The sequence below is a fragment of the Anas platyrhynchos genome, chromosome 3, assembly GCF_047663525.1.
Source record: "Anas platyrhynchos isolate ZD024472 breed Pekin duck chromosome 3, IASCAAS_PekinDuck_T2T, whole genome shotgun sequence".
Lineage (NCBI taxonomy): Eukaryota > Metazoa > Chordata > Aves > Anseriformes > Anatidae > Anas > Anas platyrhynchos.
This window is the reverse complement of record NC_092589.1, coordinates 118,672,135-118,698,845: the sequence shown is the minus strand read 5'-3', so window position 1 is coordinate 118,698,845 and position 26,711 is coordinate 118,672,135. Positions and strand designations below refer to the sequence as shown.

The 26,711-nt window shown below is 43.5% G+C and overlaps 1 protein-coding gene across 21 annotated transcripts in view; it reads left to right on the top strand.

The window, feature by feature from the left end:
- Positions 1 to 26,711, top strand: part of HMBOX1 (homeobox containing 1) — a 117,589-nt gene that overhangs the window by 22,222 nt on the left and 68,656 nt on the right. For 19 of the 21 annotated variants that reach the window (XM_072036575.1, XM_072036580.1, XM_072036579.1 and 16 more), the window contains one exon: positions 19,400 to 19,483. In XM_072036575.1, coding sequence (XP_071892676.1) covers positions 19,461 to 19,483 — 23 coding nt within the window. In that variant the 5' untranslated portion in view covers positions 19,400 to 19,460. Of the gene's footprint in view, positions 1 to 12,917; positions 12,941 to 19,399; positions 19,484 to 26,711 lie in introns of those variants that run through there. The other 2 variants (XM_005024118.6, XM_072036572.1) reach the window with 2 other exon arrangements.

The following is a 26,711-nucleotide window of genomic DNA, read 5'->3' as shown; positions in this document are numbered from 1 at the left end:
CCTACACTATGTTAATCCACGCTTTGGTCCGATGATCAATGCAGGAAAACAGCCTGCTGTGAAAATTTACCACTGTAGATCGATAGCCCCCGGCTACCCAACTGTATTAACGATAATTGATGGGCTGAGGGGATCTTGTAAACACTTGTTTGTCCCATCAGCATGTTTGCTTATTTGTTGACAGTAAGGATATCTACAGAGCCGCTGGCAGCTCTAAATACATTTCTGGTTTTACTTGGGATTACTGCAGGGTGTGCGTTGATTCGTCTTCTAAAGCACTCCAGCATCCCAAATATGATCAGGCATCAGGTATGAAGATGAATTAGTTGATGGTTAATTTTATAAGCTTTTGAATGAAACCCAAAAAAGCCTTATTTACGGTAGGTGAATTGAGATCTCACGAAGCATCCGACTAACTTTGGCCCCAAGATGACATTTTTAAGGGATAAACGATCAAGGTTATGCAAATGAGTGAATTGATCAAAAGTGGTGATTTAAATCGCCCTGATTTACATCAGCAAGAGGGAAGCTTTGATTTAGATCATTGATTTTAATCTCGTTTTGGGATTGTACTTTCATTATTTTCCTCAAAGGTTGATTTTCATTGGCTGGTAACTACTTGGAGCATGTTTATTTGCAAACAATTATAGCCCTTAAGTTAATTTCTTAATTTCTTTGGGCAGGAGAGGTAATGCTGAACTAGCAGGGTAAGTGGGGCAGGAACGTGTCCTTAGGCAGGTACGTAATTGAACAAATCCTTATTTAAGGTCTTAATATTTACATTCTCTAGAAATAGCAAACGAGCTCTATGTAGATGAGGCCTGGAACTGAAAGTGTAAGAAAAGAAAAAAAAAAACCCTCTGTGTTCTGAAATTTGTTTTTAAACGTTGCTATCTTAAAATGCCAGTAAAAAAAAAAAAAAAAAAGATGAAAACATCTCAGAAATGTTTTACATTTGGAAACTGATTCGTTAAACAAAGCAAGCATTATCTGCAGTTAATGAACTGAGCTGTGCCTGGATACCATGTCCTTCAAGGTTTGAAAGCTGACGGATCTTATTCTCTCACCTTGTTTTTATTCACAGATTAGAAGAGGGAAAACAAGCCTTCTGCCTTCCTGCTTCTTTTTTTTTTTTTTAAAAAAACTCCCAGTTGGTTGTTCAGCTTTTGAATGAGCAAGGCACTGAAAAGAATTAGGTGAATAAACCGAAATGAACAAAATGCTCCTTATATGTGCAAAAAAAAAGGCAGAAAGTGGTGAAAGTGGTTTAGCAGTTGAGACTCCGCTTCCTCCAGGTGTTCGTGCCGTACCTTTCACCCCTTCAGAGCTGATGTTCCCCTTCCTCCCTGACCTCCCCACGAGTCAGCAATATCTGTCTGCTGCTGAACTATCGACGTGCCATTTCTAATCACGTTGTAGTGAGCTTATGCTTTGGAGTAGTTTGTCAAAATGTTTGACAGACGTTTGGGGAAAAAAAAAGTCAATTAAAAATGCAATTCAAAATCTTTCCTTTTGTCTTCCCTTGTGAAATCTAAGATGAATATAGATATTTTCTGAGCATTTTTTAATGGTGAGTGCAATCCAGTTTTAGTAACCAAGCTGCAAGACACATTAAGGTGGCTTTCAGCATGGAATACCTGATGAATGGCTTTTTTTTTTTCTTTCTCTGAAGGACTTAACAGCAGATTTATATTTTTATGGGGTTTGTGTTTTTTTTTTCAATGCAGAGGGTGCCCAGTAGAGAAATTCAGATGGGTTGGTCACTGTAAGTTCCCAAGGCAAGGCAAACACAGTTCTGTCTTTGAGAGACTTATTTTTCTATCAGAGCAAACTTTTCTTTTCTGTCCCTAAGCCACAACACTTGCAGAAGCCCTAGAGCAGTTATAATGAAGATTGAGTACGAGTGGATGAGAGATCGTGGTCTGCTCAGATTTTTCTATTTTACTTCATTCAAATTGATGGGATGATGTGGTGATGAGTCTCGTTGCAAAGAGCTCCTTAATTCCTTTGATAATTAAGTGTTTGCTTATTGCTCTGCGTTCTCAGGCGCTGCGTAAATGGTCACAGTTCAGGAGAAAGGCAGCAGTTTGGGGTGAAGCTCCCGATGTCTCCCTGTCCTCAACAGCACCAGCCCTATGCTGAAGGACCACGTCAGGGTTTGGCTGGCAGCTGCTCCAGGGCTTCCCTTTTTCCTGGAGAAAATACATTAAAGGAGAAAAACACATTCTGAAGAATTAGCCCCAGCTTAAAACAAATACCTCACCACGATGATTTACCAGCACTCCGTTGCTGAATGTGCCGTACTGTAAATCAAGGAGAGAAGTGAGGCCCCAACGTTTTGTCACTGTTTTCGCTTGAATTCTGTATTGCCAGGTCGTTTGTTCGCTGCCGTGATGCTGTGATAAATAGCTTTACCTTCCATCCTTTGAGTGACTGCTGCTGGAAATGGAAAAATGAAACCCTCACCAGCCTTTTTGGAGATGTTCAGCTGTGTTTAGGAAGTTAGAAAAAGTTGATGTGGACGCAAAGTGCTGGTGCTGTTCAGTTCTGTAAAATGGAAGGAGGCAGCAGAACGATGTGTGTGATTTTATGATAAACTAGAAACATCTGTTGTTACGTCCTTGGTTACTTATGTCCCACGTCCTGGATTAGATTTTAATTTGCTTATCTCTCAAAAAAAAAAGTAATTTAAAATTGCACAGATCTGAAGACAAAGCGTAAGCTGGGGTCTGGTGGTACATCCTCAATCAGTGGATACGCGTTGGGGCATCCATTTAGAAAAAAGACAAAGGGAGGCGGAATGGAAATACAAAATGGGAAAGAGGAGTTGAGTGATAAGTGCTGTTCACCCTTCTGTGCAACACAGAGGCTGCTGGATGTAAAACAAAGTGGAAAAGGAGCCCCTTCAGGCCATGTGCCAGCCTTGATAAAATAGGAGCATTTCGTGCTTGTTTGTGTGCACAGCCCGATTAGTGATGCTGTGACAGGTCTGGTCCCCCAAAAAGTGGGCCTGGGAGCGACAGATGAGCAATCTTTGCCTGCTGTTAATCAGGCAGCACGGGCTCTCTCTCGCTCAGTGGGACAGGGATGGGAAGGTGGAGCAGGACTGGAAATGAGGAGCTGGGAGGATAACGCAGAAGCTGAAAATAGTGCAGCAAAGGATGAGGAGGTAACGAGAGGTGTGGGAGGATTTCTGCCCTGGAAGGAAAGGGTGAAGGGATTTCAAGCGAAACCTTTAGAAACCCACTTGCCACTTGTTCAGACCTGAGAGGGAATTTCTTGTAAGGAAACGAGGAAATACTTCGTTTTCTGAGTCTCCTGTAGGGACTACAAGAAACAGGCAACGTAATTTTCTGCAAAAAAAAGTTGATATTAAGCGAGTCATTTCTAGCTGTGCCGGAATGCTGGAATAGCTCATTTGCTCAGCTTTAATATTCTGGTTGCTCATCCCGGAGTTGCTGTAGGCTTTTCCTGCCAGTAGCTTCATCTCAATGCAGCAACAGTTATCTGTAAAGTCTAAGTGATCCTGCAATAAAAGGGCCTTCTTAATCAAAGATGGTAAAGTCGGAGACAGTCAGTGCTTTCAGCGTTGGCATCCTGTTCTGCTAAGGCAATCCCACGTAGGAGGAAGACAGACACAAAAAGTGATTTGGCTGTAATGCAGCAAAACAAATTCTGGCCAAATTGTGGACTTGGAGCTAATGGGTACACAGTGTTACTCTGCGAGCCTCTCTCTAACGCTGCCTGGAAATCGCGGTGAGTTTTGTAGCCTGTTAACTACTCAGAATGCTTTGTGATTCCGAGTTTGGCTTCGGCTGGTGAAAAATGGGGGCACTTTCACGCCTTGTATTTCCAAAGCAGAAGCGTTTTAAGAATATTAGAGGTAAATCTTAATAGATTACTTCAGAGCAGCCGTAAGGCTGTGATCTAATCCATTGATATGTATGCATGTGTCATCCCTCCCTCTTCCCCAGCCAACTGGATGGTGACTTACGGTGTCAGTTTTCTCCTTGTGGATGGGGAGCCAGGCTTTTCTGATGTAACATGTTTTACAATACATTCACGCGCTCTGGCTCGCCGAACGGCTGTACATAAATTGTGCCCAGGCCATTTAAGAACATAATATCCCTACTGGGTCAGCCTGACGGTCAGACTAGCCCCGTACCCGATCTCTGATTACGGTAAAAATCCTGCTTGCAGCCACTCAGCCTTTTCCCTGCAGTTGGAGAAGGGTTGATAAAGGAGGCAGAAACCTGCTCGGGGTTCCGGCTTCGTGTCGTATGACTGACAAGAGTTCCTGCCATCCGACCTCCCTTCTCTGCCCTGCCCAAATTTCTGTCTCTGTTTTAAGTTTTCGCTCTCTGCTTTTCCTGACCTGCTTCCTGCGGCTCTTCTCAACCAGACCGCTTGCTGGTTCCTGGCTGATCAGTCACAGGTAAGGGTGGCTCCGAACTGCTTTGTACAGGTTAGAAGCTGTAAAGATGTTAGGCTGTAAAAATGTTGGACTCCTTTAAACCAGCCCAAATTTTTTGTGTTTGTGTGCCAAGGAAGTCTAAGACAGTTTGATGAAGACATGCCTGAGTCCCAGTTTACCAGGTATGAGCAGTCATTTGAAATTAACTGATATTTGATATTTATAGCCTCAAACATAGGGAAAAATATTAGTAAATCAGAGTTTGGTGAAGTGAAGGGGTTGATTCTTAAGGTTATGGGATGTATTTTGATATATTTATTGACTTTGTGTTTCTCAGCATTTCTTTTCGCGCTTTATCATCTGACTCTAGGAGCTGGAGCTTAAAGAAGAGCAAATGCTGTGACTGAGGGCAGTGGGAGAGTTTGTTATGAAGTTTTACCTTCTGGTTTGGTTTCTAAAGAAAGACTCGAGTTTGTCAGGCTCACTTTGAGTTTTCTTCAAATCCTAAAAGGGTTCAACTAGTGCAAGTCCTGGGTGAGAACTGCAGGGGATCAACGAGCAATCTCTGGTCTAAAACCCTTTCCAATGACCCAGGTATCGACCCCAAAGGGTAAAAGCACAGCCTCTAAAACTTCAGGAGCTAGCTTGCTCTATCCAGCATGTTTTTTTCCTAGAGCCCATTACATGAAGTCCAGGATTCCCAGCCCCAGCAAGTGGGGACAAGGTAAAAGCATCGTCCTCAAATTCTGGAGCTGATGGCCTGGGTTTGACAGGTTTAGCTGTGAAGCTGTGCTGATGGAGGGGAAGGATGATTTCTGCTGAAATAGTAATATTGCGTGGAAGGCAGTGTTGACACAGTGAGGGATTACTTACTTCGCCGTGCTTGTTCCCCTGTTTCTGTAGGAGTAGCAGTAAAAGCACCTTTACGTTACCATAAAGCGACGGGGGAGGAGGTTATCCTAATAAAATATAACGTAATCTGCTTGGGTGGAGAGTCCTGGGTTGGAGGCTTAGGGAATATTGGGCTGTAACTTCTCCAATCTCCATTTGCTTGCTCGGATCTTGAAAGGGTTTTGTGAGCTGTCCAAATGGGGGACGTCTTAGCCCCACTGCTGTCATGACATTCACCAAGCTCACTGTTGTGTATTTTTTTTCCCCAAAGATTCTGCTTTTAAAATAACTCTTTTAAGATACTTTTTCCATTTGATGCCTAGCATCAAATTTTCTTCATTCATCATCTTTTCTTCTAGGTAATTGTCATCCCTTCCATTGTCTCTAGCTAAGGAAAATCAGATTTTGAAATACAAAGTAAGAAGATCCGTCCAGTTTTGGATGGAGAGGGAAGAGGACTCATAACTGATGGATCCAGTGAACTTCCATTCTCTTCCAACCTGAAAATGGTTCAGAAAGGTAGAAATTGAGGGCGAGGTGGAGTCCATGGTCTCTAAACAGCTTCAGAGACTGCTGCTCTGCTTTCTTCTCTAGAGGATCTTGCAGCAGCCTTACTGCTGCAACTTTGGAAAGTATTCCAGGACTGCTTTAAGTTCCTCCTAACCTCAATTAGGGGAATTTAGCTCTGTTTTCACTGGTAAACCGTGTTTAAGTGTGGCATTAAACTGGCTTAACAAACAGTATTCGTGTGGATGGGGGCAGAGATTTATGTAACTGGTAAGTCTGCCAACGCGTTACCAACTGGATGTAAAGAATTATAAAGATTTAAGCAATAAATGAAGTTGAAAGTGCCCCTTTTATGTAAGTCAGTATTTTGGATAATATTCCTAGAACTAACTGTAAAAAGAAAAAAAAACCTCTCATCCTACTGTCTCCTGTGCTTGGCAGCAGAATTGTTAGTCAGCAAGAATGTGCAGAACTTTGTGAAAAATTGTTTTTTAGATAATTGCTTGTTGCAGACTGTCTAGAGGAACTCGCATTTTATTTTTGGCATGTTGCATTAAACAGTAGCTTTTATATTTTAGGACTGATGCGTTGATTTATGTATCCTCCAGTCCTCTGGTGGAGGTCCAATTTCCAAACTTGGATGCTTCTCTTGAATAACTTCAAAACTTTCAGTCCTCAGATGGGGAGAGAAACGTTGCAAGACATTACCCGACCAGCTCAGAGCAGAAGGGTAAGGTGAGGAGCGTGATAGGCCTAGAAGGAAATTTATTTCCTATTTATAGGAAATACTTTGCATTAATTCACCTCTGCATTTTGGTATGTATACCTTTGAGTGGGTTGAATTTCCCCAAGCAACATATGTGTGCTTTGGGAAGGCCAGGGATCTTATCTACAAGTTCACAATCAAAATCCAATGAATGAATGAATTAAAAAGCCGTTCTTCTGTCTTTATTCTTAAAGTTGTAGGCTTGTAGCAGGTATAATAGGGCTAAATTAAAACAGCAGCTTACCGCTGGCATTGCCAGGTGCTGGTGTCACCAGTACACAGCAGAAATCTCAGACCTTTTTGAAATATTGGTGGTAGAAACTCGTTAGTGATGTGTGGCAGCAGCCCTTCATTAAGGGCAGCAGGATGTATAGGGAAAGCCGTGCCTCTTGAGGGGTGCCGTGGGAGGACTCTGCCACATCTCCTGTACCACAGAGAGGATGCATGCTTCTGTCCTGCAACAGAGAGGACAGAAGCATGCATCTACCCCTCAGAAAGTCTTAGGACTTTTTTTTTTTAATTGGCAACCATCTTAACTTTAATTCACACCTGAATTATGCGTGTGTGTGAAACTGTGAAGCTCCTGTTTTGTTTTGTTGTATTTTTTTTCCCCAATAGCTCCTTTTTGAGTGGTCAGGAACGAGGTGAATGGACTTTATTTTAAACCCAAACAAACTCTATCAAGCGTTTGTATAAAAAATATTTCAAAACAAAGAGAGAGAACCTCTGGGAGCCTGAATGGTGAATTACAGAGCATCTTCCCCAGTCTTTGAACGTACTTTGTGTAGCGTGGAGCCGGAGTAACAGGAAGGCACGTCTAGAAATTATTAAAGCCAGGGCTGGAGTAATTCTTCAGATGGTTTTTGTTCATCGTGTTATCGGTGTGCAGCAGAGTGGTCGGCAGCTTTGAAGGCAAGTCAGCCTTGCCCCGAGACGATCTCCTTTGAACTGCTGTTTGAGCTGGTAGGTGCCTGACCCCTTTGGAAAGGAGCAAGTGGCTACCTTAGGGCCACTTGCCTGCGTGAAAGGGTAGGGAGCTTGAAAATAGCTCCAAGAAAAGGCTCGTGCAAAGGGGTTTTAGAAAACAAGCTGTGTTTGTCTAGGGGGGTGGCCGTGGGTTTTACCGGTGCAACAGGTGGAGAAAAAAAGGGCTCACGCAAACCCCGGACGAGGCGTTGGTTTGTCTGGGGAGCAAGAGGAAGCGGGTTAGTGCTTTGGAGAAGGTGAAATGTCTGAATGTGAGGATAAATGAAAGTTTTGCTATCGTTCTGGGCACTTCCTTGCCACTTCTCCAGGCATAAGGGTGGACTCTGCATAAAGTCCAAGCATCAATGTTTGGTTCAAAACCATTTCCAGCAGATAAAGCATTTTCTGCTTAAAAGGAAAAGCTCCGTGATCAATCAACTACGAGAATGAATTGATGGCACCTCGGCCTGTCTTCAGTACGGATGATCTTTCCTTCTAATTCTTCCCATCCCCTTGCCTTCTGCGTCTCTTTTAGCAAGGTTCTGCAAGAAGCAGCTTTAGATTTGAAGAAAGAAAGTTGTCAGAGAAGTTAGCAAGTGAAAATGGAGTACGTAATGGTAGCCATAACCATGGTCCTCGCTGCCAGCGACAGCTATAATTTTATGTGGGGCACATACATCCTAGCATACGCTTCCCATTTAAACCACACTGGTTTCAGCGCAGACCAAATTTAGGATCTAAGCATGGTGACCACAGCACTCTCACAATCTCTAATTCCTCCTCCTGCCATTTGCTGTCTCTTCTCAAATGCTCAGCGAGACTTTTTTTTTTCCTCTAGTTGTTCTATGGAACAGCTTTGATTTTTCTCACTTTGTGGTTATTTTAAGCTTCAGAAAACAATACGAATGTACTCTTCCTTTTTTTTTTTTTCCTCCCCTCTTTCCTCTGTGCTTTTATGAAAGCGGAATCTGTGTAGATAAAGCACAGTTGATCTGTTAGGGATTACTGGTTTCTCAGTTATTCTTTTGCTCTTGCATATCATGCCTTTATGTGGAAGAATATTTAAAGGTGCCGTGTAGAACAGGGAGATGAAAGCTGCTTTGTGCATTGAAGAGCTCTGGTGTCACAGGAGTCCACCTGTTCTCCCGTAACTTTATTTTTTTTTTTTAAGCTGAAGTTTATTTAAAGTGAATTTTCTCTGGGTTTTGACAGCCTTAAAGGCTGAAAGACCGTCCCCACAGGTGTCGGCAGCAGCACGATGCCCTGGTATTGAGGGCACAAGAGGAGGAAGCAGGAGATGTGCCTCCTCTTCTCAGCTCCAACACGGGTCACCTTGAGCCGAGGAGCGCCTTGCTTGGGATGATGTTACCCCAGCTCACGAGGGCACTGGAAAGAGTCCCTGCTCTCTTAGGAAAGATAAAGCAAGGATAAGAACTTCTTGCATCGTCATCGAGGTCCAGAGCTCATCTCAAGTCTACCAGAGATGGGAATAAATGGCAGTTTTGGGGCGATGATAATCCCAACACCCAAAATCTAAGAATAACTGGAAGGGATTTTGTCTGAAACGAGCAACACAGGAACCAAACCGGACAGGTTTCATGGAGGCTCGAGGTCTCTTGGTGTATCCTACGTGAAATCTTAGTAATATTTCTGGAGAGTCAGGCTGGGTCCATTTAATGTAGCGTTGGGTGTCAAGCCCTGGTCAGTATGGGACCATTACTGCGCCTCTCCAGCTTGCAGAGCTATCCCTCTGATTAAGTACAAGAGGGAGTTTTCTTTTTGACCCTTTCAGGCTATCAGCTTAATTCCCAGAAGCTTCGGATTTAATTACCCATATCATTACCACAACACGCATAGCTGCAGATTTTTATTAATGGCCATAAAATTGTGGCATCCCCTCGGAAGGGAAGGCAGACTCGCAGCCAGCAGGTCCTTTCCCACGTCGCCTCTGGTACCAGCGAATCCCACAGGTCGCTGCAGCACCCCTCGTGCCCTTTTCCCGAGCAGCAGACCCTGCTCATCCATCTTATCCCCATTTTCCTGCCCGTTTCCCAACCTGTAGGAACCCTCTTCCCTAGATCCGTCACCAGACTTGGGTGTTCTTGCCTCTAAAACAGAGATTTTGCCCTTCTCGGAGCCCATTTCAATGTGTTTAGCAACTGTCTGACCTTTACACCTCTCTCTTTCAGGCTCCTCCCGCTCCCTGGGTTGCTTTTGTTCCTGTCCCTAAAACGTGCTCTAATCCATTTCAGTTCCTTTTCCCCGGATGATGTTTTATGACTTTGTAAATCAGCCTGAGTGGTACAAAATCAAATGCTTTCCTGAGCTACTGATAACTTATGTCCACTGTTTCACTCTTGTCTAACCTAACGATTTGGTCGTATAATAAAAAGGATTTCAGCAGATTTGTCAGGCATGACCTTCCTTTTATGAATCTGTACGGAATGTCCTCTACTAAATTATGCATTTCTAAATGTTCTGCAATTTTGGCTTTTATCAACACTCCCAATACATTCCCACAGCTGAAGCTCGAGGAGAGCTCCTGCTCTGAGAGAATTCAGCCAAACTCCATCGCAGCCCAGCAAAATTCATCAGTTTTTCAGGATTCTCTGTAATAAAACTTTTCCACTCCTTGTCCTCGTGGTATTAGATTTTTGACTTTGGGATTAGCATTATATAGCCTTAGAGAGCTAGGCTGTAGAGCTCGGTCTTAGTTTTGGTTCCAGGCTTGCTAAATCATTTCTTTCGAGACCGTGGATGTCAGTTCACCTCTGCAGGTTTGGTTTTCTGGCCTCTTTCCTAAGGGCTATTTCGCATTTCAGCCTTGCTTTGTGCTTTTGCCTGAATATATATGAGGGAGAGGGAGGAGGAGGGACACTCCAAATCCTTCAAGTGCTCTTGCTTCGAGCCCTTCTGCTCGTGTTTCTGCCTTCTTTCAACCTATAGCTTGCCACTTGGGCTGCGCTTCCAAATACGGATTTCTCTTGGAGGTATGTTCTGACCCACCTACTTTGTGCTGCGGATATATTTAGCCAACTTTGGCTGTAACAGTTGTGTGCTGCTGTCCCAAAGCTTCCCCTGTCATCTGCTCTCCTGCCTACCTCCTTCCCCGTTACCTTGCGTGCGTCACGAGCCACCTGCCGGAGTTGGGCATCTGCAGGCAAAGCTTTTGGCTGCTTGTATTGGGTTAGTTTTGGCAGGAGGAAGAGAATGGAGGCTGAGCAGCCCCATTTTCCCCCCGTGCTGCTCGCTGACCAGTGCAGCATGCCCACATCTGCCTTAATTCCTTCGTCTGCAGCGAAAATCACGAGTTCCTGAAGTCCCCAAAGTTAGGGATGAGACCACCAATGGAGACTTAGAAAATCCCTGATGCTCTGATTATGAGTTTTTAAGCAAAATGCACAAATTTGTCCATACTCCTTGCCCCCAAAGCCTGGCTACTACGAGGCAAAGGTGCTGCTCAGCTGGGCTACATGGATCACGATGCCAGAGCAGTCTTGGGATGGGATCCCTTCAGACCACAGGGAATGGATCTTTTTTTTTAACCTTAGCCCAACCTAGAGTGAAAGAAGCTCTAGAATACCCACTGGGTAAGTGTCCACCCTGTTATCTACCGGTTTTCATAGGAGGAAGCTGCCAAGTTGAGGAGATAATAATAAAGTTATGATAAGATTAGGGCAGATGCTGCATTTAATGGGCTGACTTTTCTTCAGAAAAGTCCCTCTTCTTTTCCCGTTCCATGCCATCTAAGATGGATCCCAAGTGCGAAAAATAAATAAATAAACCACGTAAACCTGCGCCGAGTGAATCACTCGTACTAAATTTAAACCACTTATTATGGGGAGGGAAAAAAAAAAAAAAAAGAGGAGAGAACTCGGATTACAGGTTTAGCGAGCAGGAGCACATATTTCAGCCTGTATTGCCGTATTTATAATTGCCAAACTACCGATTTCTTGGAACTCTGCTATTAGCAGTGTTAAGCAGGGTTCCAGACAGTCGCTCGTATAAATCCCCGTGAATGTGTTAGGCAGGACAAGGACCTTGCAGAAATATTGAGCCGAGAAACGAGCCCGATTTGGGGGATGCTGCCTGGGCAGGGGAAGGAGAGGTGCTTGCGGTTAGGGTGTCCTGCTGGAGCATCGACTTGAGGTTTGCTTGAGTGTTTGGTGAGGTGTGTAGGAATTTATTTCTTTTCTGGACAGAAGCATCGGAGTGTGGGAGGTTTCTGTACAGGACAAACTTGTAGCGGTGAATCCCCGTACTTTGCTGATCACTTGCTCTCCTTCACTCAGGCAATAAGTAACCACGTGGAAAAACACCTAAAAAGCCTCCTTTTCATGGTCAGGTATCATTGCTTTTCCAAACAGCAGAGCCTCCCAAGCTCTGAAATGATGACAGCACATTGCTAAACGCCCCATTTTTTTGTAGTTTTCGTAACACCGATGTAACCAGAGCACCATTCTCGCTGCCAGTCTGCTGACTCAAACCATCTCTGTATCTTCTCAACTACTCAGTGGGTCGAAATGAGACGGAGCCTCTAGAGAATAAATCTACCAGCGTGCACGCTTTGCCTTGGACAGAAAAATATTGCACTTGCATCTGCTGGACCGTGTACTTCTGCAGGGGTGAGAGGGCCCCAGGGGCTTTCTGGCAGAGCATGCGAACAAGGAAAAGCAAGTGGATCCGACTGCTCCACGTGGATAAAGCCTTTAGAGGTGGATCTGATGAAAATCTGGAGCATTTTAAAGAGTTAATGCTTCCTAATTTTATATAGGAACTCGTTATGGCTAAGTGATGCCACGTTCCCCTCGATACTTTTCTGTGCCATGCAGCAATGCAAAAATGAGGGATTTTCTCTTTGATGCCTCTTCCTGGTACTAGTGATCAAATGAAATATTTGATCAGCAGATAAACTCCTGGTTTCTTTTATTAGGTCAGCAGCAGGGCATAGGTTCCCAGCTCACTTCAGCTGAATATCCAGGCATCTTGCGCTGGGCATTTTGGTATTCACGTAGGCTCTTGGCAGTTTTCTGCGCCTGCCAAGGGTTTGCTGTGCCCCTATCCTGCAATTAATCTCCCTCTGTCAAGTGACCTGGTGCCAAGCGCAATTTCTGGAATTCTGCTAAAAAGGAAGATCTGGAGGCCATAATAACAATGGTTTCTTTTTTGTTCCTAGCATGAAGTGTCGGGCACAGCGTGCTTGCTCTGCCTCGTGCTGCCCGCGAGTTGCAGTGTCGGGCTGCGGTGTTCCCCTGTGCCCAAACCCTGCACCTAGGGCACCTCTGGAGGTGGAAGGGAAAGTCAAATTCTGCCCCAACACACTGCGTAGTAATTCCTTTGAGCAGATCCAGCTGGTGAGAAGCTGAACCGAGGCATTATTACGGCCACAACCCCAGGTAGGGGATGCACGTGGGCATGCCTGGAGATGCTTTGCTCGGTGCGAGCACTTCTGCTGCTTGTGTCCTGCACCCGAGGTTCTGCTTGCTTTGTGCAGACATATTTCACTTGGCAGTGTCGAATCTCATGTCAGTTGGCATATCCGTTGCTACTTCAGAAATCGGTTAAGGTAATTAGCGTTAATTGAGATCTCTTTTCAATGAGCCCCTCGTTTATTGTATGGCTGGCCCAGGCTTGGACTCAAGAGTTTGGCAATCCCCCATCCCCAGTTTTCCCCAGATTAAGGTGCATAACTGTACATAGCCAAAGAGTTCAAGGTATAGTCTGGACTTTTTGGCGTGCAAATGTGTTGAATGTTTGTTCTCCGTCAGGGTTTGTCTTTCTCATTAGAGGTTTGCAAGAATTAGCTGTGAATTGGGCTGCTCCTGCAGCTCCCTGCTGCTCCTCGCTGCCTCGTGCTGTGCAGGTAGTGGCTTTGTGACAGCTTCTGCTCGGCTGCAGGGTCAGACTTTGAGCTGAACCACCCAGCTGAGAGCCACCTTCTCCTTAAATTCTCTCCCATGATTGACCATCTCTTCCTCGTCCATCTCAGTGCTCTGTCAGACTGATCTAAGTGGATCAGGGATCTCTTTGATCACTTTGCAGCAGCTGCCAGCTATCGCTGTTAGCCAGGAGGTGGGTCCCTTGCTGTCATCCTTCCTCTATAGGGATCGACTTGTAATTGGAGGCACCAAGGCTAATTCAATTCTGGCTTCTGGTTCCAGGCAGGTTTTTGACAACGTACTGAAATTCAGGATATATAACAGCGTAGGTGCTTGGTACATTAAATCCTAAAGCTTACTTGTAAGCAGTAATGGAAACAGAACCTGGGGTCTGCTGGAACGTGTCTGGAGATGGGTCTTGAGGGCAGCATTTCACATTCCACCTGCCATTGAGGAAAAAAACATACTAAAAGGTGTCTTTCTGCTTGGGCTGCGTTGCCTTTTATGCATCTTGGGCCTTCTGGAATAGCTTGGGGTCCTCTCCAGTGAAATACAGATCAACTTTTGCCTGCCTTTCTGGAAGCTGATTTTTTGGGAAACTGATTTTGTGACTTCAGTCTTTTTGAAGAGAGGAGCAGCTTCTGATCTGCTTCAAAATGGAGCCTGGCCTCCAGCTTGCCCGCTGGCCAAAGCCCCTACGTTGGGTTCAGGGTGCTGCTTTTGTGTGGGATTGGGAAGGGAAAAGGGAAGAGAAATAATAGCCGATTGTTTTTGTGGAGCTTTGCTGCAGGGCATGTTGTGGGAGCAATGATTTACTCACATTCTTTTTTTTAAGTGCACCAACTGTTGCTTTCTTTATCATAAGATCAAGGCATGTGTTTTCTAGAGGGGAAAAGGCTTGTTTTGGTGGTTTCCCGTCAGTTAAAGAGTTCTGAGGAAGAAGAGGATCCTGTCAAAAAAATAAATTACTGTAAACTTGGCAGGATGCTCCTCCATTCCCTCACCACAATCCCCAAATAATGCTTTCTCCTGCATCGTAGAGCAAAGGGCTTAGAAAACCCAACACAGTCTCAATAAGAAAACAGAGGTGGTTGGAGATAACTTCTGAGCACTTTCTTTAGTAGTTTCTGTTTGTGGAAAATACGCTCTCTTGCTGCCTTTGATCTCTTTCTGATTCACTGAAACAGGTTGCCCAGAGAGGAGGTGAAGTCTCTGCCTGGAGATACTAAAAAACCGTCTGAACGTGGTGTTGGGCACCAGTTTTAGGTAGAACTTCTTGAGCACGGCGGGGCTGTGGATGACCTCTGGAGGTCCCTTCCAATCTCTTCTGTGGTTAGGAGGTCACATCCTTAAGATAAGGTCTCTGCCCTGGCAGCTCATGCCTTGTCACCCCGTGACTGAGCCAACATCTGTGCAAACTGCACCTTGAGGTCACCCAAAGCTGCAGCACTGCTTAGCAGTGCTTGGCCAGAGCTGCTCGTGCACCTTCCTTAGGGTCTGCATGACACCTTGCTTAGGATACAGACGAATGCACTAACTTAGAGCAATAATATTCAAATAACTTCGATCCTAGACACCTAAAAGGCAACGCCGACCGCGTAGAAGTGGATGCTGCACGCTGCCGAGCCGCAGCGCGTGCTCGGGAGGTGACAGGTCTTAGAGAAGGTTCTTAACCTTGCTTTCCAGGGCACAAATGTAACACATCCTCGAGTCATATGGCAGAGCATTTTTATTTTTTTTTTTCTAATAGGCCTATTTTGGGAAAATGGGCTAGAGAGTCCTAGATTAGCTTTAGTATTTTGGACGTTAGTCCTACTTTTGTACACGCACCCAGATGAATTTTAAGTTTTGATACAAACGCAGTACCTGGAGTTTTAAAAGCCTGGATAAACAATAGCCTGTCTGAACGTATCCCAAGAATAAACGACTCTAAGCTAGCAAAGAAAGGCTTAACAGGAGCTATTGTCTGGCATCTGAAGCCAGACATGTTCAAAGTAGAAATCAAGCCCCAATTTTTAATGGGGAGGGTGAGTAACCATTAGAACGAACTGCAAAGGGTGTGATGGTTCCTTGGTCTCTTGCTGCCTTTGAGGCAAGATGTCTTTTGGACAGGAATTAAGCCAGTAACAGGTTTGTGTTGCTTACATTGACTTCAGCAAAGAGAGGGAGAATTGGCTGAAATGAAGTGGCCCACATTTGTAGAAATGCAAACATCCACTCATCATTTCTCCTTTCCTTCACCATTCAACAACCAGGTTTACGAGCAAGATGAAACTTGGTTCTTCAGCAGGTCAGTAGCTGGTAGCATAACAGTCTTGGGGCCTCTGTCCTCACCACTGATGCTCTCCTGCGTGGCTGGAAGCCCAGGATTTAGCCCCTCTGTCCATATTTTACTTTGACAAAATGGTGATGTTTCTCTTTCCCAAGGACAGAAGGCTCTTAATTTATTTGTAAAGCCTTTTTTTAAGAACTTACTGAGGGAGGTATTAGTGAAATACAAAGCGGTGCCGTTATTTTTTACTATGTGACTCACTCAGAAATTAAAAAGGAAAATCAATTTCTTTTCCAAATAAGTGATATGAGCCTCGTCTTTACCAAGTGACTTCCTTGCCTCTGCAGAGTGTGGTGGATCAGGGTGAACTGTTCTTCAAAACATCTAATTGCATACAGTGAGAAATGAAGAAAACTGAAGTGGATCCCAAGAATGTATTAAAAATCTAAACTAAAATGAGAATGATTTCATGTCAAGTGAGACAAATGCAGAGTTGATACTCCACTGCTTCACACATCCACTTGTCCTTGGCACCGAGAAAATGAGATTTTTAATATCTGAAAAACAGATTGCCACGAAGACTCATCCATTGTAAATTTAAGCTGCCTTTATAGCAACTTAAGCCGGGGACAGGATTGTTCATTACAACCGATTCTACAACTGTGGCCATGATTTCCATATTAATATTGAATTTTTTTTATTGTCTGCCCCAGGAAGGAAGGGGAACAGGTAGTGTGTTATCCCTGGGTTAGCAGATAATGTATTTAATGAATAATGCGAGAAGGGCAAAGGTTTGTGCGTTCATGCTTGCATATCAGCCGTGGATTGTGGTGACACCTGTGCTGGGATTAAGCCCGGTTTGGTGCTTTGCTTGATGCTAAATTAGACCGAGCAGAAGAGTATCGATGATCTTATAATCATCATTTGGTGGTGGTGGTGGACGTTATGCTGTTTTGGGCTGAATTTTTTCCCTAAAATTCGAGGTGAGGGATTGCTTCTCGTCTGAAATCACAAAGCCAGTTTATTTAACCCTTAATAGGGGTGCAGGGAGAGCGGGGTATTTCTACCGAACTTCAGATCACTGTTGAGCCTAACACTGTAACCCTTTTCAAATCTGCCCTTCTGTTCTGGCAGCAGATGTCAGAAATGCTGGTTTCTTCTCCTTTTTGTTTAATTTCATTTGCTTTTGCAATTCCAGCTGCCGAGGCAGACCTGAGGATTCCCTGACCTGCCTTGCAGTGTGGCTTTGTCTGAGAATTTACGATTGCATCCAGACTGCAACAGTGCCACCTCAACCTCTTTAGAGCAAAAATTGCGACTGCCTCATATTTTCTTGTGAGCTCTCTCTTGGTTATTTCTGCTGAAATTTGAGCATCCTTTTTATCTGCCCTCACAGATCTGGAGTAGCTTGGAAAAGTTCCTTCTCCCTGCTCTGTTCACATCCCAGATCTGGGCTGGATCCTAATAGCTCTTCATTTATAACATCTGAAGCCTGTACCTTCCTTTTTTTTTTTTTTTTGTTCCTTCCATTAGCATCACTAAAATCATTGTCCTACCTTTGTCATCTCACACCTGAGTTACTGCAGCCTTTTCTTTGGCTCTCTGTATCTCATCCCCTCGTGTTCCAGTTTAATGCCGTGTTTCATGATGATGGAAGGTGATCTTTTCTTCCCTTTGTGGGTTTTGTTCTCTGCTCCTTCCACACTCCTCGCCCTCAAAGCACGTCTTTCTCTGCGGAATCCAGTTCTCTATCACTAGCCTCTCTGACCTTCAGAAAGTTTGTATATATTTAAATCTAATTTGTTCCTCTTTGGAAAACAAAACAGTTCTCTGTATTAAACTCAAAAATTGGCAATAAGTCAACTGCATGATCTCATTATTTTCTTTTTTTTTTTGTGACTGCTTCAGGGAAAATGTTTTAAATACTGCTAACAGATTTAACCGAGAAGTGTTTTGGTATAGAGCTATCTTTAAAAGGGTTTGGGTGGCTGAGACTGCAAGGGACCTGGGTGTTTGTCTTTTCCATCCATCAGTTTTCCCGTGTCAAGGTTCCTCTCCCAGACCACGGTACGTGACCTGTGGTCCCCTGGGACCACGCATCTCGTCTGCGACCTTGCTCTTGGCAGCCTCCTTTCCTGGAGAGCGAGAAGGCAGCTCGAGACCTAGATGTGGGCCAAATGAATTGGTTTGGAAGTGGCAGCAGCCAGCTCCCCTCCCTGAAAACACCCAGCTCGTGCCTTTGCCAACCTGGGTGTGAGCAACTGTGGGGAAAGCTTTAAAGCCCTGCTGGAAGGTGGTGGCCAGAAGCTGCCTGCTGCTCCTTCTGGAAAAGCTTATTGTCCGAAGTTTTTCACCAGAAAATCAAAAACTCTCATAAATAATGCAGTGTGCACCTCGGGAGCCTGGCGTAGGCTGTGTACGCCCAGTGGGCTCCATCTAGAAGAGGTGCAGTTCTTCCCCAAACCTTCAGCAGGTCCTCGGGTGAGATAAAGGAAGATCCTTGCTGTAGCATTTGGACCACATTTAACGCTGAGAAGAGCCAAAGAGTGTCCAGCCACGAGGTTTGGGTGCTAATATTGCAGACAAACCCTTGTTGGAGCAGAGTGAACTATTCCATGTACATCCCCTTGCTTCCCTACCCAATTGCTTTTTTATTCCAGCTCACGTAAACCCAGAGCCTGAAGTGTAAATAATCCCTCTAGATCTTTCCACATCTGCCTGGATCTCATATCCAGCCTTTCTCTTCCCCGTCGGTTAATAGTTTGACTTTCGAAGCACTTTCAGTCTGTGTTAGTTTGTGGAGAAAGACATCAGCAGTGATAGCTGGAGAAATTTCTATTAGGTCATTCCTTTTCGGAACATAGTACCTGTCTTCTGAGCTCTTTGCGGATGTTAGCCAAATAATCCTTTTAATAGCTTTTGTGAGTTAAAAGGGTAGGTAACTGTCATAAGGCTAAATGATTGCACAGATTAATTTACTTGTGGCCAAAAGAAATCAATTGTAATTTAAATTTTTGTCTGTGGACTGATTACGCTACCAGACATCAACTTTCTCCTTAGGAATCTTCCAAGTGCATTGAAGCATACGTCTGTGATTATATAGATGATATAGATTATATGGATCTGGATTACTTACAGATTATCAAGAGTAATGTGAGTCATCATTTCCAGGTTTTAATCTGTTTGGTGTACACAAGCTCAGAATCCTCATCTGGTTGGCCTTGTTTAGATCTGTAAAGCGTTCATGTGTAACATGAGTCACTGCAGTCCATAGGGTGGTTGGGTACAAAGGATTATTTACCAGGCTTTAAGACCGTGGGTCTGCTGCAAACCATGGCAAAGCTTCTACTGAAGACAAAGGGAAGAAAGCAGACGAGGCTTTAACGGTTCACAGAATAAAACATAGAAATTGAAAGAAGAAAATTCAGTGGTTCCAGGGAGCGTTTTCCTTAACCGTGTTTATATTTAGTGGTTGATATACCTCACTTTCAACAGAAGGTGGATTTGGGTGATGGAGAAGAATCCTTCAGAGCCCATCATTGTTTTTCCTACTGGCAAGTGAAGTGATTTGGGGCTACTGCCTGGTGAAACTGCCAGAAGGTTGCCCTCTGTAAGCTGGTTGTATAATTGTAAACCAGATCACAAGAAGTCAATCTGTCTTTCACAGAAATATCTAAAGTTTTTGTATCTCTTGTGTCTTACAGAATGGTGAATAACACTGAAGACCCCCAAGAGGCTTTATAACGTCCCATCCCCATGTAAAGTATGCTCAGAACTTTTCCAGTAGTGTAAGTACAAGCTAAAAACAAAACAGAAAGATGGTATCTTGGGAGATATTTTTCTGTTAATTTGTCTGGAAAGAGCAGAGAAATGGTTGCAATGATAATCAGCAGTTTGCTAAGCTGGATAGTTCTACTGGTTTGGCATTTGCTTGATGTTTAGACCAGCGAACAGTAGCATTAAGTTCTTTGCTTGGTCTGGTTGATGCTTTATTTCTACTTCTACTTTTGTGTAACTGGAAGAGAAGGAAAATGATGCAGTGCTTAGAAACTCAGCCTTGATCAGAGAAAGGGTACCGTTAAAAGCTGGAGTTCTCCATACATCTCCAGAACAAAGTAGAGGGATGTTTAAGAGCTGTTTAAGAGATTTGAGCACCACCACAGACATGGTGAAAGGAGATGAGTAAGCCCTGTAAGTTGTATAGCAAAGGCAAAAAAACAAACAAACAAACAAACAAAATTAACATTAAATGTGTTGGTTGAAGCCACAATTGCTGAATTGTGCCTCCTAGTGAAGTTGTCTAAATCTCATGCTTGAATTTGAGCCTATTAGTTCGTTCTTTTCAGTGTCTTATTGAATCTGGAATGTAATTGGTATCCATCCTGTTCTCTTCAATAAATAAGCAAATGAATTCAAAGTTTGAAGCTTGTCAGGCTGAAAGGAGCGGCTTGTCCTGTACTGTGCTGTCATCCATCTCTCTCACTGAAAAGTCCTATATCACTGTTCCCCATACCTCTTGTAGGCATGACTAAATGCTTGTCCAGCGGCAGTCAGATTCTTGAGGTGCTTTGACCTCTTGCCTGCTGATTGTACCTTCTGTCAGACTGAGTTAGGAAGAGAAATCCTGTCTTGAAGAACAGAATCAAGAAAGTGGGCTGCCGTGAATGCAGTCAGAGTTGTCCCAGATGGGTTATTTCAAGGGTGAAGATAATTCAGCCAGCACATGGACATTCATAGTGCAAGTGCCAGTGCAACCATAGACTTCTCTGTAGTCACAGCAAAGAGTAGCAGCTGACAAAAGAATGGTTTGTATTGGAAATTGAACTACCAATGTACTTCAAGCAGGCTTCTTGACACAACCATTAATTAGTTATTTTCTGTTGCTGCTGACTTAGTCTTCCACTGGAAACTTGTGGTTTCTTACCCTGTTGACAGTGCCCTGGGCCTCCTTCTCTTCTTTGTTTTAGCTGGAAATATGTTGGATTTCAGTATTAAATAGCCAGCACTTGAAATGGTAAAGATCTAGTTCACAGCAGGAGAGAAGTCTGGAGGTAAGGCCGCACTGCCCCGTGCATCTTTATTATGCTGCTAATTCAGTCTGCAGAGTGATCTTAGAGCTCCTCTGTGCTTTGTATGAACACGAGGACGCTCTGGCAACCTTAACTTTGAACCAGACTTCTAACAGACTTCCAAGCAATGAATTATATAGTCTAAATTTCCCGTGCTTTAGCCAGATATTAGGTGTGTTCTGCCCCTGTGCAGTTTTAGTAGGATGTCACATTATTCTGCTGCTTTCTGGAATCACTGTGGCACATTGACGTGTGGTGTTAATCAGCTGCCACCCCCATCAGGAAGGGAGCTGCTTTTTTGATTGATTCCAGTGTATGTGCAGTTAATACAGTCATCAAGAATGCAATATAAGTATAGGTGAATGATTTCTGACTGGGTGAAAGCTGGGGTGAAGCTATTTGGAGGGGGTTGGAAAGTATTAAATTAGAGGAAGTGGCCCAAGATGACCCAATTCAGTTTAAAGTTTCCAGATTGAACCATAGATATCTTTTTAAAAAGAAAAGTCATTAGAAAAACAGAGTAGTAGCACATCCCCCAGCCTATAATCCATTGTGAAATGATGACCCATCTTGTGTATCTGCTTGTAGTGACTATTCAAAAAAAAATACATGCATGGGCTATGTAGAGCAGGAATACAACTACCAAATCTATGGTGAAGATCAGAACTAGGATGCAGTCTGCAATTTGTTTTGATGAGCCCTCTAAGCAGGAAAGAGTTTCTTCAAAGTAATAAGCAATAGTGTAAGAGTTTAACTCAGATACTGAGTAAGATAAAAATGAAACAGCTGATATAGCAACTGCCCCCAGTTGTGTGCTCACCTCTCCCAGAGAGGTGAAGTAGGTTATAAAGCACTATCTGAGGCATTCAATTTTCAGGCCATGGTTTTAAAACAAGCTGAAATTAAAGTTGGTTTACATTAATGAATCAGGCTTAGAACTGCCATGGTTAGACGGTAGTTTGGTTATCCATACCCTGGGGCAGCATTCTCTGTCAGAAGAGCGAAGTAGGCAGCTGGCTGCAATTACCATTTCACCTACCTAATTTTTATCTCCAGTTGGATGAGAGTGAGTACTTGAGAGGAATTTGAGGCATGATGTGAACACAAGAATCTTGATTTTGGTCTCAAAATAATTATTTATTTATCTGAAACTAAGTCCTGCTGTCACTAATGCAAGTGTATCTGCATTGGTTTCTTCATAAATATATGAAGAAGTTGTACCTCAGCACTTGTACCTCACAGGATCACAATGATACAGATTAATTAATGTGTGTTAATGGTAAGATCTGGCCATCAGTATTTATGTTGCATGTTTCAAAATCTGTCTCAAAATATGATTTCGGATGGAACTGGGCAGTTTTAGCATTGCCACTTAAAGTTTACCTGAATTGTCAGGCTGGTGCTTATGGATCTAACTGCCTGCAATGACAGAGCTGTTTTGGGAGTGAGTAAAAGCCTGCTGAGTGGAAAGAAAATCAGGGTGAGTAATGCAGATGAAAAAAAGGACTGGGCTGAAGTCTTGTCATCAGTTAGGAAAAACAGCACAAAGAAAAAGAACAAGTATGTGAATGATCTCAAAATTGGCACGCCCTGAAGAACAGCCATTGGATTATGGTGGCTTGGAAAGTCACCGTACGGCTGAGCTGCGGTGACTGTCCAGCTTCCCTGAAATGTGACACAAAGCACATTAATTAAACCTCGGTGAAAGAGGCTTCAGCTAACTTGCTGTCTTCATCTCTCGTCACAACAAGGTGTGGTGTAAATAGCTGGTGGCTGTAGAAATGTTCAGTTGACATTTTAAGCTTCCGTAACTGAAAGAATGTCTTGTCTGAGCCTTTAGTTTTACTTTTAAGATGAACCAGATGACTCAATCCATGGTTTCACAGGCAGCTAACCCAAGCTAACAGGGACTAAAAGAAATCTTGTTCTTTGTGTGCCTTCCTCTACTTTTGGCCAAATTGAACCATCCCCATTTGTTGGGTTGGTGATAGCAAGCATCAGAGCCTTCTCTAAGCTAAATCAGCTCACTTACCCATACAAGAAAAGTAGCTATGGGTTGGTTGGTTAGTTTATTTTCTTGCTGAGTTAGTGAACTGAACAGGTTTGTGGAGATTTCCCCCAGGCTATGCAGGAGGGGAGAAGAGCAGGACCAGCCCATGCTGCAGGGATCTAAAATCATAAAATATCCCAAGCTGGAAGGGACCCATTCTTCTTGTTGTGAGCTGGGAAGTCAGTTCACTCTCCCTCAGGCATCTGCACCCTCAGGACTTGTGTCTTGAGGTGTTCTCCTCCTGCTCTGACTAGGGTGTAAAGATTTGGATTTATTATGAGGATGCAAACTGTGTCTTCTCTATGTCATATAAAAAAAATCTCCCTAGCTTGGATCTGAACTACATGAGAGATGCCTGTTACTTTAAGAGCATTAATAGGATGTGTGTTTCTTTTTAAAATGCTTTTAAGTAAAACTCTAATATGGAAGCAAATGTAGCCAAAAGCCTATGTTTTTGCCATTAGGATTTATATTCTTCAAGGAGCTGCTGGTAAGCTATGTCTGAGTTGTTCTCCAAGTATAATGTCTGTCTTCACTAAGGCTGAATCCCAGTAAAACTATGATTGCAGGCTGTTTTCTAGTGGGGGAAAATTGCTTTGTAGTTGAACACAAAGTTAGGGGTAGGTAAATTTTAGGTATTTGATGGTTTTTGACTTTAGTTTTCTGAACTAACAGTTTTTTTCTTTTAAGGAAGTTGTTAATTGTTACTGCTAGTGATGGATCCTGAGGGAGAATGCAGGTGCCTGTGATAATACTTCAGAGCATCTCTTTGTCTTAAGATGTGGAAGAGCACATCTGGTGATGGCATCTTTTAAAGCATGTCCTACACCTTGTCATTTCTGATGCTATGGATGGACTATGTAGGATAACCATGTGGTGAGAAATGCTCACATTTTGGCCAGTCGCTTGGTCTGCCTTCCTGCAGAATGCCTTTGGGCCTTGGAACATGTCATTTCATCTTGTCCAAAGGCCAGTCCCTTTCTGTGAGCCCTCAGTCTCAAAAATTAGCACAGTATTGATTTCTTGTCCCTTGGTGTCTGGAAAGGTGTTTCCAGTATTCAGACATTCCAACTACCAAACCTGATAGAGAAAGTTTCTGAGATTTTCATGTTTTTAATACAGGAGTGGCCAAAATCGACAGGAAACAGAAGATGACATTGTATCTACCCCTGTAACCTTGACAGAAAAAAAAAAAAAGGGATTTGCCAGTTTAGACCCATGTCTAGGTCAGGCCCGTGTTGGGTAGGCCCATGTCCAGGTTAGGCCCATGTTAGGTAGGCCCATGTCTAGGTTAGACCCATGTCTCAGTTGGTAGTGGTGTTTTATTCTATTTTTATTTTAATTTTTTATTTTTTTTACCACAATAACTCTGTTTCTTCCTGTGAGTTACAGAAAATATTTCACTGTGTTGAGAGATTTGTGTAACTGTGTAACTCAACCACACCAATCCTGCCCTGATTCTGTTACAGAGTTTATGTATCTAAAGTTTGGTCTTTGGCTCCCGAATTTAGGAGCTTCTCCTTTGCTTTTGGCACAATTTTGGGCTTTGGGCTCTGGTTCGGTGCTCAGCTGCCACTTGGGCTTTTCTCTGTGTATGTCAGTCCTGCCCATCCCTCCTTGTGCCCTTGAATCCAGCCTCGGAGTTTGAATTCCTGCCTCGTTGCTGGAGGATTGCAACAATAGCAGGAAGCCCTCATTGTGGAAGTAGGGAACGTTAGGGTTAGACAGATAAGGTGTCAGTGTGAATCAGTCTGGGCCTGGAGCAGAATTCAGAAGTACCTGGCTGCCAGCCCTGTGCTTAGTCAGAGGTCAGTGCCTTTTGTAAGACTTGGATTATGACAATAATTGGCATTTATATTCCATCTTTCCCTTGTAAGATTGATCTCGAGTTCTCTCTCCCTTTTCCAAAGATGTAAAGTGGATACTATAAAGGACAGCAAGTTACTCACCCAAGTGGAATCAGTGGCAAAACTGCTAGGGTTTGCTTGCTGCCAGTGTGCCAGCATCCAGTAAAAAATATTTTATCAGCAGTAAAGAATATCAAAGGCTGAGTGGAAGAACAGCTTATATAGAAAAAGTGTGTCTGGGTTTGGGGCTCTTTAACTAGCTAGGAAACTTGAAGCTTCCTGAAGAAATGATATGTTGATATTCTGCTCTCAGCTTGCCTTCTGTAATTTGTGTAGCGGTGAGTATTTGATTACGTTGGATTTATTTTCAGAAGTTTCAGGCTGCTCTTATTAACTGTCACCATTTTGATCGAAAGCGTATGGCAGTGTTCTGCATTCATAAGACGGTGTTTTGCATTCATAAACAGAGCCGGTGACGTTTAACCTCGATAGATCAGCTTGTAGTCTGATTTCACTCCTTGCTGCAAAGTGAGGTTTTCGTTTGCCTGGGATGAGAGCAGTCATTACAAGCATTACATTTTGTTTGTGAATCAGGATGAATGGGAGTAGAGTCCTCTTTGAAAATCAGAACTAAGAGTGCAGGAGATAATTATGCTAACGTATGGGTAAGGATGGCTCTGTGTTCGTTGACATGATGAGCACTTGAGGCCTGATTTTTTTTTTCCCCCTCTTGAAAACTGGTACAACTCCACTGAAGATACTGGAGTTGCAACTTATAAGCATAAATGTTGGCTCAGATGAGTCAGATCCTTAATCCTCTTCTGGGACCCAAAATTCATAGCATCAACTACTGTTTTGAAGGCGGCTTTGCTTAATGTGGTGCAAGGCTTTGGGCATTTCTGAAGCGCTTAAATTGGCTGTGAATAAAAGGAGATGCACTTCTTAAGTAAGAACAGAAAAGGCCAAAGCTTGAATTTCAGAAGATGAGAGAGTGCTCTGCCCTAAATGTTCCAACTGAGTTCCTTCGGTGTCTTAAAGCTGCGCTTGATGGGACATGGAGTCTTAGCCTCTGATCTCGTGTGTGTGGTGCTCACTTTGTGATGCACGTCAACCATTGTGGCTGTGGAACAGCTCTAGCTCAGAAAGAAACTCCCTCTCGAGCATCTTGTAAGGGCCAGTTGCATCCCGGATGGGTAACAGTGGGATGAAATGTGGAAGGGGAATATAAAAAATACTTCTGATGGGAAGTATTTGGAGTGTTGGTTCATGTGACTCAGGGTGCTGAATATCAGGCTGCTTGGTAAGGAAGTCCTATCACCTTTGGAAAAAGCAGTGCTGTGCTAAATACCTTTTTGTTTGCTGTCTAGATCAGAGACCTCACATAGCGGGGAAACGTAGCAGCCCGCTCATACTGAACAAGGATCCTTGCTGTATGTTTGTGACAGCCAGAGGACATACGTCTCCACGGTGGTCTGATAGCACCTCTCACCAGTACTATATGCACATTCAGGAAGGGAAAAACTCACAGGCTAAGGAGTTCATGCTATGGAAACTGTGATAATTAAAATGTGCTTGGTTAACTAGTTGTAGAAAGGCAATTTTTTGCTATATACTTATACTTTGGCTGGAAAGCTGAACTTGCACAACTTTACCTTGTGATTTTGCACCTTTATTTGAAGTGCAAGATCGCAGTCAGTGACAGCAAGAAGGTGTGTTTTATGTGACCAAAAGTGGTGGTGTTATAAAAGATAAGCTTACAAGTGCCCTGCCAGCCCTGCACCAGCAGGACATGCCGTATGTCGGAGAAGGGGGAAGTTGGCATCTCTCCCCATCCTGTTTGCCACAGTTGATGTGACTTTATCAGAATGGTTCCTAAACCAATTACCAGACCTGGGATCCTGTTCTGAACACTTTGGCACTAGCCCACATCCATATTATGCGGAATGATATCAAATATAGGTCTCATATCTGGAAGTACAACTGGTTTTGTAAGTATCTTGAGCTTTGCAGAGCTTATTAGATAAAGCAGTGAATTTTAATGGAGATGTGG